Source organism: Lactuca sativa, chromosome 8, assembly GCF_002870075.4.
Source record: "Lactuca sativa cultivar Salinas chromosome 8, Lsat_Salinas_v11, whole genome shotgun sequence".
Lineage (NCBI taxonomy): Eukaryota > Viridiplantae > Streptophyta > Magnoliopsida > Asterales > Asteraceae > Lactuca > Lactuca sativa.
Genome location: NC_056630.2, coordinates 97,564,334 through 97,578,552, shown reverse-complemented (window position 1 = coordinate 97,578,552; position 14,219 = coordinate 97,564,334). Strand labels below are relative to the sequence as shown.

Below are 14,219 nucleotides of genomic sequence, written 5' to 3'. Positions count from 1 at the left end.
ATTTATGTAATACAATTACCTCTTCTGTGAAAACCTTTCTCCTTACAATCGGTTGTTACATCTTGATAAAACCCCTAAACTTTTATTCTCAACCCGAAGGAGGAGTAAGAATGTCCAGTCTTACAATCAGGTAGGATATATCACTACAATGTTTCTAGGTTTACGTTTCTTATTCTGATAGATTATAATTTCCATGCATTTCAGGCACAAATTGAGCTCGTTAAAATTGATATTAATTGCGATATTCAAGGCGACGTTGTGCTGGAGTGTATTAACTTAAATGATGATCTGGTGGAGGAGACGATTATGTATCGTGCCATGTTCAACACAGCATTCATCAAATCAAGTACTTTGATGCTGAGTCGTGTGGAAGTCGACATATCTTGGGATAAAAAGCCATAATTTCCTAGGGACTTCAAAGCTGAGGTACTTTTCTTCACGTTCCTCCTACTCACAGGACATAGTATTTTTTTTAGTATTAATGAGATAAATGGGTAACAAGTCATCTGAGATCTTTTCAGTAAGTCACTTAAGTTGTGTTCAATAGAGCACTAAACACAAGCCTTTCATATATGAGTAAATTACAAAAATGGTCCCTGTGGTTTATATGGTATTTTTGAATCAACTCCCGTTTTTTTAATTGTAACGCTGGTCATCTCAGTAATAGTATTTAATTTGATTTTGGTCCCTAACAAATATGAAATAACTAAATTTTCATTATCATATTTTTTTATTTATACTTTTGTCTTAAATTATCATTTTAAAATTTTAAAATGAATGGCCCACCACCCAACCCCACCCCACCCCTCCTCCGTTTCCCTTTTGTTTACCGAGCACTACTATCGGTAGCGGTTGTCTTTCCAATAACCATCGTTTTCTCCAACTCTATTTCTATATCTCTAAAACCATACATTTATTTACTTGCTCTCGAATCTGTTTTTGCAACCAAAGCCTTCTCCATACATTTATTTACCTCCAAAACCTTCTCTACCTCCTCTATGTCTATTTCTATCTCCAAAACCATACATTCATTTACCTACTCTCAAACACGTTTCTGCATCCAAAGATTATTTACCTGCATTTGAATCGAGTTTTATAAAGCGCATCAGAAGAATTGCTAATCAGTTCTCGAACGGAAATTCGCTACCAGTGGGCTCACACCACCACCACTGGCGCAGTATCGTCAACAGCGCCACTGCCTTGCGCTTTTATCCCTTGCCACTTTCGCAACACCGCCATTGCCACCAGTGCCTATACCTTGTGCTTCTATCAATCTCCCAATATTTCCCTTTCTCTCTTCCAAAATCTATCTAGAACTTCTTTCGTTTTCCCGGTTTTTCAATTTCGTTCGCAGTCGGTGACCACAGCCCACCTTCTTGCCATCCTTCCTCGTCGCCACCTACTTTCTTTGTGCCAGTCAAAGAAATTGACAAAGGGTTTCTGGAGGAGGAGAGAATGCCGATGATCAACATTCACGAAGGTTTTGGAGGCGGAACAAAGTCACGTAGTTCGTGGTACAGTCCGGTACGGTAACAAGGAACGGGAACATGATTCATGAGATTGGGCGTATCGGGGACGAGGGGGGTAGGTTCATTTCGATACGTGTCCGGTACGGTGTATCATTGGTCCCGATACGGTGTACTTGTTTTTAGAACATATTTTTAGCAATAATTTACTTATAAACACAATTTCCAGCAACATATTTCATTTAGAAGCAGAATTCCAATAATAGTATGTTTATAAACTCAATTCCAGCAAGGTATTTTATGATTCCATAATTCATAATATCAAAATACATGGATTATAAAGTTTACATGCTGGAAATCAAAAACAGAAACAGTTTTCTAACCACTTAAAAACAGAAACAGGAATCGTAAACAAACAAAAATAAAAACCTAACAAGTCAATCTACCCATTGCCTTTTTCCTTGTCCATTTTCCACATTTTCTTCATCTAAATTCTCCCAAATCATGTCATCTAATCGAGAACTTGAGCCTTCAATGTAAGTGCTTTTGGGATTGATGTCCCACTTTTTGTGTGGGCCAGATTTGTATGATTCATGGAAACGAGATACGAGTTGAATGTTGGAGTGAATGTAAACCAATTTGTCGGCTCTTTTTTCATTCAACCGGTTTCTTTTCACATTATGAATATAAGAATACGTACTCCAATTCCTTTCCGCCAACGAGCTACTAACAGGTTGTGAAAGTACCTTCTTTGCTACAAAGGCCAAATTTGGGGTTTTGGCTCCATAGGTAGACCACCAATCTATTGGATCAATTGTCAAAGCATAAGTTTGTGTTTCCGCTGTAGAGTAGATACATTTCGTCATATGGAATGTTACGAATTGCTCTCGTAACGATCGCCCCTCCTCTTCATTTTCAGAAATTCTATTGAAGGATTCCATGACACCTTGCATAACCTCTTTGTCTAAATTTGGTGGTTTCCTTTTCATACCACCAGGTGTCATTTTTTGAAGATATTGCCTATCATAAAACCGTGGGTTTAATGCAAACCCCAAACAATGTAGTGGGATATTCATCTTCTCCCATCTATTTAAAATTATCTTCACTTGTTGGTAATAGCTAGCATAAGTATTTTCTTGCATTATGTCTTTGATTTCCCCCCATCATATTATCCATCCTCTCATTAATCCCACCTTTAGAATTCTGCATATAGAAGACAAAAAAATAGAGAAGAAGAGAAGAGAAAAATCAATACGTTCTCATTGCACAAAAAATTGAAACACAAGGAATATAAATACTAAATAATTTGGGCCGGCTAGCTATACTACTTTCCTTATAGATAAACTACACCCTAAAAGATAATATAAAAAACAAATATTAAATAAAAACTATGTGCTAAAAATCTTCACTCCCCCTCAAGTTGGATATGATTATCAATCATATCCAGCTTGTTCTTCATAGTATCAAATTTGTTCTTTGGAAGGGATTTGGTCAGAATTCGGAGGGAACGTATGACAACTCAAATATTCTAGCTTCTAGCTTCTCCTTGATAAAATTACGATTAATATCCATGTGTTTCGTTCTATCATGATGGACTGAGTTCTTTGCTATTTCAATAGCAGCTGAATTGTCACTTAGGAGAGTCATCCTCTGGTTATTTGGGATTTTAAGTTCCTTAAGCATCCTTTTTGGACATATTCCTTCACAAATACCTTGACACATAGCCTGAAACTCAGCTTCATCGCTGCTTTTAGAAACTACAGATTGTTTCTTGCTTCTCCAAGTAACGATATTACCCCGAACGAAAGTGAAATATCCGGTTGTTGACCAACCATCCATAACATATCCTCCCAAGTCCGCATCGGTGTAGACTTTAACTCCCCTTTCACCAGTCTTTTTGAAGTATAATCCATATCCTGGATTCCTTTTTAAGTAGTGAAGTATCTGAAAGACAACTTCCATGTAACGATTAGTGGGGGCATTCATAAATCGACTCACCATACCGACGTCAAATCCAATATCAGGTCTTGTATAAGCAAGATAGATCAATTTCCCAACCAATCTCCGATATCTTCATTTATCTTCAAACTCATCTCCATTTTCTGTCTGGAATTTCCTTCCAGGTTCCATAAGAATACTAGCTGGCTTGCATCCCAGAAGCCCCGTTTTCTTTAAAAGATCAAGTTTGTACTTCCGTTGTGTCACAGAGATTCCTTTCCTTGAACGTGCGATCTCCATCCCAAGGAAATATCTAAGTTGGCCAAGATCTTTAATTTCAAATGCTTTTCCCAAGACCTGTTTAAGCTCATTAATCTCCTTGATGTAGTTTCTCGTCAGGATGATGTTTTCGACATAGATAGTCATGATGGCAACCTGCCCATCACTCGAGTGTTTGGTAAACATAGTGTGATCGGTTTGTCCTTAAATAAACCCGTGATGTTTAACCACTTGTGTAAGACATTCAAACCATGCTCGAGGCGATTGTTTTAGCCCGTACAAGGACTTCTTGAGTCTACACATCATTCCTTTATTCTCTTGTGATTCGAGACCTGGAGGATGTCCATGTAGACTTCCTCTTCTAACTCTCCATTTAGGAAAGCATTTTTCACATCTAGTTGGTGCAACGACCAATCAAGATTTGGAGAAAATGATAGCAAAACTTGAAGAGTTTAATTTTTCTACTGGAGCAAACATTTCTGCATAATAATTTTCATACGATTGTGTAAAGCCTTTAACAATAAGTCTTGCTTTGAATCTACTAATACTACCCTCAGAGTTATATTTGAAAGTGAACACCCATCTACACCCCACAGTTCTCTTTCCTATCGGAAGACTTGTGTACTCCCACGTGCTGTATTTCATAAGGGCGTTAACTTCTTAAAGAACGACATCAGACCATTAATTTTTTTGAATTTGCTTCGTGTATGTTTCTTGGAACCTGTATTTCAGAAATCGAAAGTGCAAACGATTTCTACTTGGGTGACAGTTTATCATATGAAACAAAATCACTTATTGGATGAATTGTACAACTTATCTTCCCTTTTCGTAGAGCAATTGGAATATGAAGATCACTTAACTCATCAGGAGGAATATTAAGACCGGAGTTTGTAGATTGAGTGTTACCTTGAGAATCCAGGAATGATTCATGATTGTGTGCCACAGTTGTGACTTGCTTTACCACCACATGTTGTTTTGGCGTCTAGTTTAAAAAATGTAATCCTTATCACCCTCTTTATCTGATGTTTCATTTAACGGTGGAGTAGCGATTTCAAAGTTAATTCCAACAAGAGTATGTGCTGAAGTGGGAATTTCTGCATGATGAATAGACTCTGAGGAATTCAAATTATGATACATTAAATTACTGATATTCCACATAATTCCGACAGGAGTATGTGCTTTAGGTAGGGGCTGGACTTGAGAATACCTGGACTTGAGAACAATAGAGACCGGGTTACCTCAAGAAGACGTCTGTTCTTATTTCTTCCTCTCAGGGACGCCATTTTGTTGTGGGGTATCAACACACGACGTAACATGGACAATTCCTTGTTGAGTTAGGTAATTGCCCAATTCAAAGTGGAAATATTCCTTTGTGTTGTCGGATTTAAGGATTTGAATTTTGGTTGCAAATTGATTTTGAATCATTTGATAGAATGACCGAAAGATTGATCCAACTTCAGATTTTTCTTTCATCAGAAAGACCCATATGATGCGAGTATGATCGGCGATAAATGTTACGAACCATCTCGCACCTGATATGTTTTTCACTCTAGGTCCCCAAACATCACTATGGATTAAATGAAAAGGATGGGAAGGCTTATATTGTAAAGGAGAATAAGTATGTCTAATGTGCTTGGATATTTGACACACTTCACATTTATAATCATTCGGGTTTTTATTGAATAAATATGGAAACAATTTTTGAAGATAGGAGAAGTTTGGGTGACCTAATCTATAATGCCATAACATCACACTATTTTGACTAGAAACATTAAATGAAGATGCAACTTGACTTTTATCCGAATGCTCAGTTTCACAGTGGCAGAGTTCATCAAAGACTTTAGCACTGCCAATCATCTTCCCCAAATTCAAGGCCTGAAATACAATTTCAGAAACAAATGGGGTTAAAACGGTGAAGCAATTCAGATCCTTCATCAGTTTGATAGGAGCAAGCAGATTAAAGTCAAGATTAGGAACATATAACACATATCTCAGTGTTATATTCAATGTTATATTCTTGGATATAACAACTGTATTGATGCCAACAACATTTGCATTCTCTCCGGTTGTAACTCGTATAGTCCTTCCATTCGACAATGGTTGGAATTTAGTGAAAATGCTCTGATATCCGGTCATGTGATTAGTAGCACCACAATCAACTACCAAAGGTTTTGTACCTGAAGTACATGTTGTAAATGCTGATGAGGACCCACTTTGTTGTGTGACAACGGCTGTTCCTTTCTCTTCGAAGGATGGACATTGCAAAATCCTCCGAAGTGCTTCAATTTGTTCCTTTGTAAACATCTCTTGAGTGTCACTTGTTGCTACGTTTCTACGTGAACTGGGTTTCCAATCAGCAGGTTTACCATGAATCTTCCAATAGGTTTCTTTAATATGCCTTGGTCACTTGCAATGATCACACCATGGTCGTCCAATCTTCTTTTGAGAAGGTTCTGAGAAGGTCCAGAACCTGATGTTGGTTTGGTGTTGGGTGGAAATCGAGTTGCAAGAGCAGTTCCTTCGGTTATTGGATTGCTACTAGTACCAAGCATGCCCCTTCTTCCACTTTCTTCCCAACGAACTTCTGAGAAGACTTCTCGGAGTTTAGGTATTCACTTCGTACCTAGTATTCTTCCTCGAACCTCATCAAGATCTTGATTTAGCCCAAGAAGGAATCTGTAGATTCTTTCCGTCTACAGTATATGCTTTTAGTGTTTTCCATCTGCAGAGCAACTCCAAGTAAAGGTATCGAGAACATCTGGTTGTTGCCAATGGCGGTTTAGAGCTGTAAAGTAGCTTGTTACAGTTCCCCTGACGAAGATCATGTAGGATGCCTTTAATTTCAAAAAGCTGAGGTGTTGTCTTGATTTGAAAACGTGTCAGGCTGCAACCCAAATTTCTGATGCAGTTTTATAAAACATAAATTGTTCTCCAATTTCGGGTGTCATTGAGTTTAAGAGCCATGACATGACCATGTTGTTTTCTGCTTTCCATTTTTTAAACTGGGGACTTTTCTCTTCAGGTTGAATTAGATCTTCCTCCAAGTATCCCTCTTTTCCTTTTCCTCCTATGAAAATCAAGATAGAATGTGACCGAAGACTATAGTTTTGGCCATTTAGTTTGTAGCCTGTGGGAAGAACACTGTAATCATCATTAGAGTTTGGCTGGATTTGAGGTGGATTTTCCAATGACGACCCTGCCTTCACTGACTAGGGTAGTAGGTATTTCCTCAAACTTGATTGATTTGTTTTTCATTGTGACAAGATAGATAAAAGTATATGATTAGAAGAACAACTTACCGAATAGGGCAGAATCGAATCTACTCTGATACCATTTAGAATTTTACATATAGGAGACAGAAAATAGAGAAGAGAAAAATCAATACATTCCCATTGCACAAAAAATGAAACAGAAGGAATATATATATATACTAAATAATTAGGGCCGGCTAGCTATACTACTTTCCTTATAGATAAACTAGACCCTAAAAGATAATATAAAAAACAAATATTAAATAAAAACTATGTGCTAAAAATCTTCATCACCCATTTCAGGGCCTTAACCATCACAAAAATTTATAAGAAGAAAGTTGGGTTTAGTGATAGTCAAAGCACTTTCAACATCATCCCAAAATGAGTTATCTTTAATTGAATCACAAACTTTTGCCCCATTAATTCTTTGTATTTTCATCTCCACATTTAGCCCAATCTCTCCAAGAATTAAGGACTATAGTTGTGGAAAGAGCCTCCCTATACTCCATAATTCTTTTTAAAAGAATATAGTGTGACGCAAAATGAGTTTTATCCACCTTCAACAAATCTAGTTTTGAATTTTCACGAAACATCGACAAGGCATGAGTATGGTTAATAAAATATTTAACAATTGCTTTTCCCCTCCTATAGATATCATTCATCCAATAAAATTCTTATGTCATATATTTAAAAGTCTAGCTTAAACTATAAACACAACAAGGTGACCAAAAGATTTGTTTGAATACCTTTTCAATCTCGCGTCCGACGGCTTTGCAATTAGCCGCGTTGTCGGTCACCACTTGCAAGACATTACTTGGACCAACGGCTTCAATTCCTCCTTTTAGAAACTTGGAAATCGCCACTCCCGTTTTCTCGACCCCCCACTAATCTTCCACGTACATGACCACTGCACCACGAGCGTTGATGGCAAGAACATTGAGAAGTGGCTTTTGTTTGATATTAGACCACCCATCCAGAATAATAGAAACACCCTGAGTGTACCAAGTATCTTTCACTTGTATTTGTTCTTTATCGATCTCTCCACACATTCATCGTTCTTGCCTATTCACTAGCTGGAGGTTTATATCCATCTCATGATCTTCATGTCCACTATATTACGTCAATGACACTAAAAGCTTCTTAAGTCGTTTTTATGATGACGAATTTTTTGAAAGGACTGAGTTTTTTAAGGATCTTGAAACACCTCCGCTCTTGGCTTCTTTCACCTTGCTCGAAATTCGTTGTAGCTTGGACGGATCTTTAATCATAGCTGGACAACTTCTAATTTCTGCCAGCTTCTCAGCTTGAGCACCAAAGAAATGCGTATGAATTCTAGTGTACGAGATTGTATATTTCACTTTGCGATGGTTACAAATCCATTACTTTGATCCACCAACATTCTTACTAGCACCTGAACCAACCAGTCATTTCTTCCAAAAGAGGTTTGCCAGCTTCTTTATCATTTTTGCTTCCTGATACGCCTACTGGTATGCCGTCCTCACCAATGTCAACAAAATTTTCTAGTGCTTATGTTTCACTCTCACTCTATGATAGATGAATACTAGTGCCGGAAACCGTTATCAATAACTAACAGAATAGCAGTAAAAGAGTAGAAGAGAAGAAAAAGTAGAAATTGGAAATTGATTACTGGAGGTCAATGTTAATAGGTAGAAATTGGAAAAATGATTACTACAAGAATCATGTAATTGAAGAAGATGAAGTTCATGGTGAGAGGGGTATGAATTAACAGGGTATTCGTACCTAGTATCAAGGAATCAGAAAAAGAGTCGAAGTGTGTTTTTGGTGAATCGTTGCTTTTTGGACTCGACAATCCAATTCCCGCCTAATCGCCAAATTAGCGACCCAAGAGCCAAATCGGTGTACTAGAAACGCGAATCGGAGCAATCCAAGTCGATAGAATCGCGTTCCCGTCATCGTATCTATGCTTGATTGAATCGGTGTTGTACCAGAGAGCGTTTCGGCCACCGTTGGGATCGATTTTGTACTACATTTGGGTACGGAACGTTCCAAACGTGGTACACGACCTTTTGAGCGAATCGTGTAACTTTGAGCCGCAGAGTATATATTGGTGTAAGGAATAATGGCAACTATTTTGACTTCGTGGAAATAAACGGAAGGGGTAGAGTGGGATAGGGGTTCAAATGATTTGGTAACAAATAGTAGAATATATAACTAATAAAAGATATTAAAAAACTTGTATGAGTCATATTAGTCTTTTTAAATCGATTAAGGACGAATATAATCACCGGGACTATTTGTGCAATTTAATATATATATATATATATATATATATATATATATATATATATATATATATATATATATATATATATATATATATATATATATATATATATATATATAGAGAGAGAGAGAGAGAGAGAGAGAGAGAGTTTTCTTTGATATAAAAAATAGAGATTTTCATATTATTTATATTCATATATGATTACTCGTTAATCATGTATGAATAATCAAAAAAGAGTGAATAATCATATATGATTTATATATGAATATGTTTATTCCGTTTTGATTATTCATATATGATTATTGAGTAATCGTATGAGAATAAAAAAATCTCAAAATCTTTATTTATTTATTTATTTTTTTAATTTTCAAAGGAACCAAGATCCATTAAGATAATAAGATATTAAGTATTTTGAGATCTTAAGATCAAAACTTTAACCATCAAATTGAGAGCGGTGTACTTGAGTAAATTGTATGCAAAGGCACCGGATTACAACAAAAACTCAAAAAAAAAGAACACATTTATTCTTTATTTTATGTTAATCCAATCCACCGATTTCCTTGCCCTGTTTATTTTCCTGTTAACATTTTTATGTTTACTTATTTTCATTCTTGCATAAGTCACAATCAAGACTTGCTGTATAGCCTCCGTGAATCTTATCATGGGAAATTTTGCTAAACACATGTACAGCCCCTGATGTTTATAATGTTAGAAACATGGATTATTTTTCCCAATTTCTTTGCAATTAGGTTAAGCAGTTAACTAAAATAAACATATTGTAATAAAAATTCGTAATCGAAAATTTACTCATTAAAATAAACATATCACATGGTTTGTGTTTGTTTCCAAAAGTAACAATTTTTAACAAGTACAAATTTCTTTTTGACATTTAATTTATAATAAGGATCAAAACATTTTCCATTAAATTAAAAGTGATTTATTTTCGTAAATTAGACGAGAATACGTGGAATAAAAACCCACTAAATTTTTTTTGAGCTTATTTTTTGAAAAAAACTAAAAATACCAAATTTAATAATTTTTTGTATTTTATAAATAGACATTAATATTAATATATAATTTTTTTTTTATATATTTTTACATGTGTATGTAGGTGATGTGCACATACACACATTTGTACTTGTGTATATATAAACATTTGATAACTTTTTTTTTTTCAAAAAAAAAAAGCATAATAAAATAAAAAATGCTATAAAGTGTCATTTGCTCGAATCTAAAAAAAAAAGGTTTGTTCGAATGATGTGCATGCACACACTTTATGTATAGGCTAAGACGATCCTATTGAAATTGATTCATTTAAAATAAAAATAAAACAAAAGCTTATTTAATGTGATGCGTATATATGTATTTTTTACATGTACAAACACAAATATGCATATGTGCACATCATAAATATACACATGCATAATTGTGTGTGTTTATATATATATATATATATATATATATATATATATATATATATATATATATATATATATATATATATATATATATATATATATATATATATATATATATATATATACACACACACACACACGCACATTTGGGAACTTTTTTCAGATTTTAATTTAAATGTTTTAATATGCTAAAACACAGCAATAGAAGGTGATACGTTTAAAAAAAAATAAAAATAAAAACTTTTTTTTCATGTGATGTGTATACATATACAAACACAAATGTGCATATGTACACATCACCAATATAAACATGTAAAAAAACATAAAACATATATATATATATATATATATATATATATATATATATATATATATATATATATATATTTCAATATAGATGTTTATTCATAGAGTAAAAAATTATGAATTTTGGTTGGTTTTTCCTCGATAAAAAATAACTCTGAAAATTAAATAAACATAAAAAATAAATTAACTAAATTTTTGTTATAATCCGGTATATATACATTCACTTACTAATATGCACCATTTCAATTTAGTGGTTGAGATTTTGATCCTCATATCTTAATAAAGTTAATGATCTCAATGGCTCCCATATATATATATATATATATATATATATATATATATATATATATATATATATATATATATATATATATATATATATATATATATATATATATATATATATATATATATATATATATATATATAAGTGATCATTATTGGGTGAAGCTTTTTTTCTCTGAAATCAACATTGAAGCTTTAACGGTCCAAGTAGATTTTTCTCGTATTGAAAAACAGCAGCTCTCGAGGGAAGATTACGCTACCAAAAAAGAGGTTGGTTTCCTACGAAAATTACCATAGAAATAATTACATCAGAAATTTCCTACGGAATTCCGACGGTACAAAAATAGAACCTAACAAAAATAACTCTTTATAGAAAACCCAATCTTTATAAAAAAAAAACCCAAATTTGTTGTTAATCCATTGGTAAATTATTATTGAAAACTAATTACAAACATGTTTTTGTTGTTAATCTATAAGAAATTTATTTATTTTTAAATTGGTTTATTTATTTATTTTATTATTATTGTTATTATTATTACTATTATTATTATTATTATTATTATTATTTCATGTGTATGTGTAGCCCCTCCTCACATGATTACACAGTCTCGACAGGATGTATACTTATTTAAATACTTATTTTTTTTATAGAAAAATATAAAGTATGTTGCTATTCAAGATAAATATTGAAATACGTTGTATATATTGGTAAAGAGTAGAAAATTTGTATATGGATAAAAAAAAAAATTAAACTGTGTTGTTAATATGTCTAAAAATAAAGTGTGTTGCTATTATCGGTTAAACAAGTGAAGTACATTGTGGTTAGCCGATTATGTATAAAAACAGTTTTGATACTATGAATAAAAAATGTTTATGTATTGATGAAAAGAGTATAGTACATTACTATATGGATCAGTGTTGTCAATAGCGATCATAGCGATCGCTATAGCGAATAGCGAGGCGATGCGATGGTATGTCACTATGTAGGCTGTAGCGAGGAAATAGCGACATAGCGATGTTTTTTTTTCAAATTGCAAAATTGATAGTTGAAACATGTTTTTAGCAATCGGAATAGGTCCAATTTGTGATTGGGTTCGCCAATTTGGCATTTGGGATTGCCAATTTGGAGAATCAATCGCCGACTTGGAAATTGGCGGGAAACGCTATCCGGTACTTGACGATCCCATCCCATGTCCAAATTGAATATTGGAATGTGTTTTTACTGAATGGAATTGCTTCAATTTGCAATTGGGATCGTCAATTTGGATTTTGGAACGCCGATTTAGAGATTGACGGGAAATTGATTGCCCACTGAAAAGTTGACCGCCGATTTGGATTTTGGTACTTTAATGGATTCAAGTGACATTCCTATTATCTTATATTCCTATTCCATGTATTCTACAATTCCTTCTAGTATTCTATTATGTGTCATTCTGTACTTTTTTTTCTTTGAAAGTTGTTTTTGGCAAGACAAATAGTCGTCTAGAAGATACTGAAACAGAAGCACCAGAGAACTGTATTGGTCTTGGTGAGGAGAATGATGACCAAAGACAATCAGGTGCATTAGGAAGCCAAAGAAGTTAAGAGAAGGATGCTAGCATGCCTCTTTTGGAAGAAGTGACTGTTAGGCTACTAGAATTCTGTTTCTAAGTGTGCTATTGGTGGAATTATGTTGCTGGAATTTGGTTTTGAACTCAGTACACCTAACCAGAATATTGGTGCTTAGCTTATTTATTATGTATAATTGCTAAATAGGTGTAGGTAAAACTAGTATTAATTTTTTTAATAGGCAATCGCTAAAATGAAATAGTCGTTGCTATTTCATCGCTATCGCTACATAGCATATAGGTAGGTTGTCGCTATTACATCGCTATCGCTATCGATAACACTGATATGGATAGCAAAGTAAAGTATGTTGCTAATATATATAAATAAAGTATGTTGCTATTATGGATAAAAATATAAGTATATCTTTATTATGTATGAAAAAAAAGTATGTGGCTATCATCAAATAAAAAAATGTTTCTACGTTGCTTATATTGGTAGTAAGAGTGTACGTTGCCATATGAATAAAAAAAGTAAATTATGTTACTAATTTGTATAAAATATAAGGTGTGATGCTATCATGGATAAAAAATAAAGTACATTGCTATTACACATGAAAAATAAGATATGTTGCTTTTATAGGTAAAATGCAAGAACATCGCCTATATTGGTAAAAAGAGTGTTTTGTGTGTGGCTAGGGGTGTAAGTGAACTGAGCTACATCTGAGCTATTCGAGATGGACTCGTAAAAAGCTCGATTCGATCTCGAGTTAAACGAGTTTGAGCTGAACTTGAGCTTTAGGCTCATTTATTAAACAAGCTCGAGCGAGCCTAAACGAGCCTATGCATATTTACATAAAGCATAGTTTTATTATTATTTTTATATATTAAATATTAAATATCAAATAGTGACAAACGATCTTTTTGAGGAGCTTAAAAACACAAAGGAGCTTAATATTTAACTATTAACTAGGCCGAGGTTAGGCTTGTTTAAGCTCGTTTAACATGCGATCTGAACTTGTGCTTTTTAAATCATCCATAAGCCAAGTTCGAGCTTTGAAAACTAAGCTCAAAATGAGCTCGAGCCCGATAAAATTTAAACGAGTTGAACCTTAGCCTACATGAGCTCAAGCTCGGCTCAGCTTAACTCTTTTTACACCCTATGTGTGACTATATGGATAAAAAAAGTAAAGTATGTTGCTAACATGTATAAATATAAAATTTCTAGATGTTATGGATAAAATAGTAAATCACATTGCTATTATGTATAAGAAATAAAGTATCTCACTATTTTGGAAAAAATGTACATACATTTCCAATATTGGTAAAAAGAGTACTATATTTCTATTACACATACAAAGTTGCTATTATATGTTGTAATAGAAAAAAGTAAAGTATATTGCTATTATGAATAAAAGTAAAAAATGTTGATATTATGGATTAAAAAATGTAAATATATTGTTATT

General features: G+C 33.6%; 1 protein-coding gene across 6 annotated transcripts; it reads right to left on the bottom strand.

The window, feature by feature from the left end:
* Positions 1–1,750: 1,750 nt before the first annotated feature.
* On the bottom strand, positions 1,751–9,196 carry LOC111880296 (uncharacterized). Of its 6 annotated transcripts, none has more exons than XR_006185672.2 (4): positions 7,681–9,169; positions 5,861–6,824; positions 4,590–5,558; positions 1,751–2,669 (listed from the first exon to the last, which is right to left on the bottom strand). XR_006185672.2 is itself a non-coding variant. In XM_042897171.2 (2 exons), exon 2 carries the CDS (start codon positions 2,606–2,608, stop codon positions 1,904–1,906), a length of 705 nt encoding a protein of 234 aa, XP_042753105.1. In that variant the 5' UTR covers positions 2,609–2,669; positions 8,696–9,133; the 3' UTR covers positions 1,751–1,903. The 6 variants fall into 6 exon arrangements, 2 of the variants coding, with proteins under 2 accessions (XP_042753105.1, XP_023732478.1); XR_006185673.2 differs by having other exon boundaries at positions 5,861–6,810; XR_002846442.3 differs by lacking the exon at positions 5,861–6,824 and having other exon boundaries at positions 7,681–9,165.
* Positions 9,197–14,219: the final 5,023 nt, after the last annotated feature.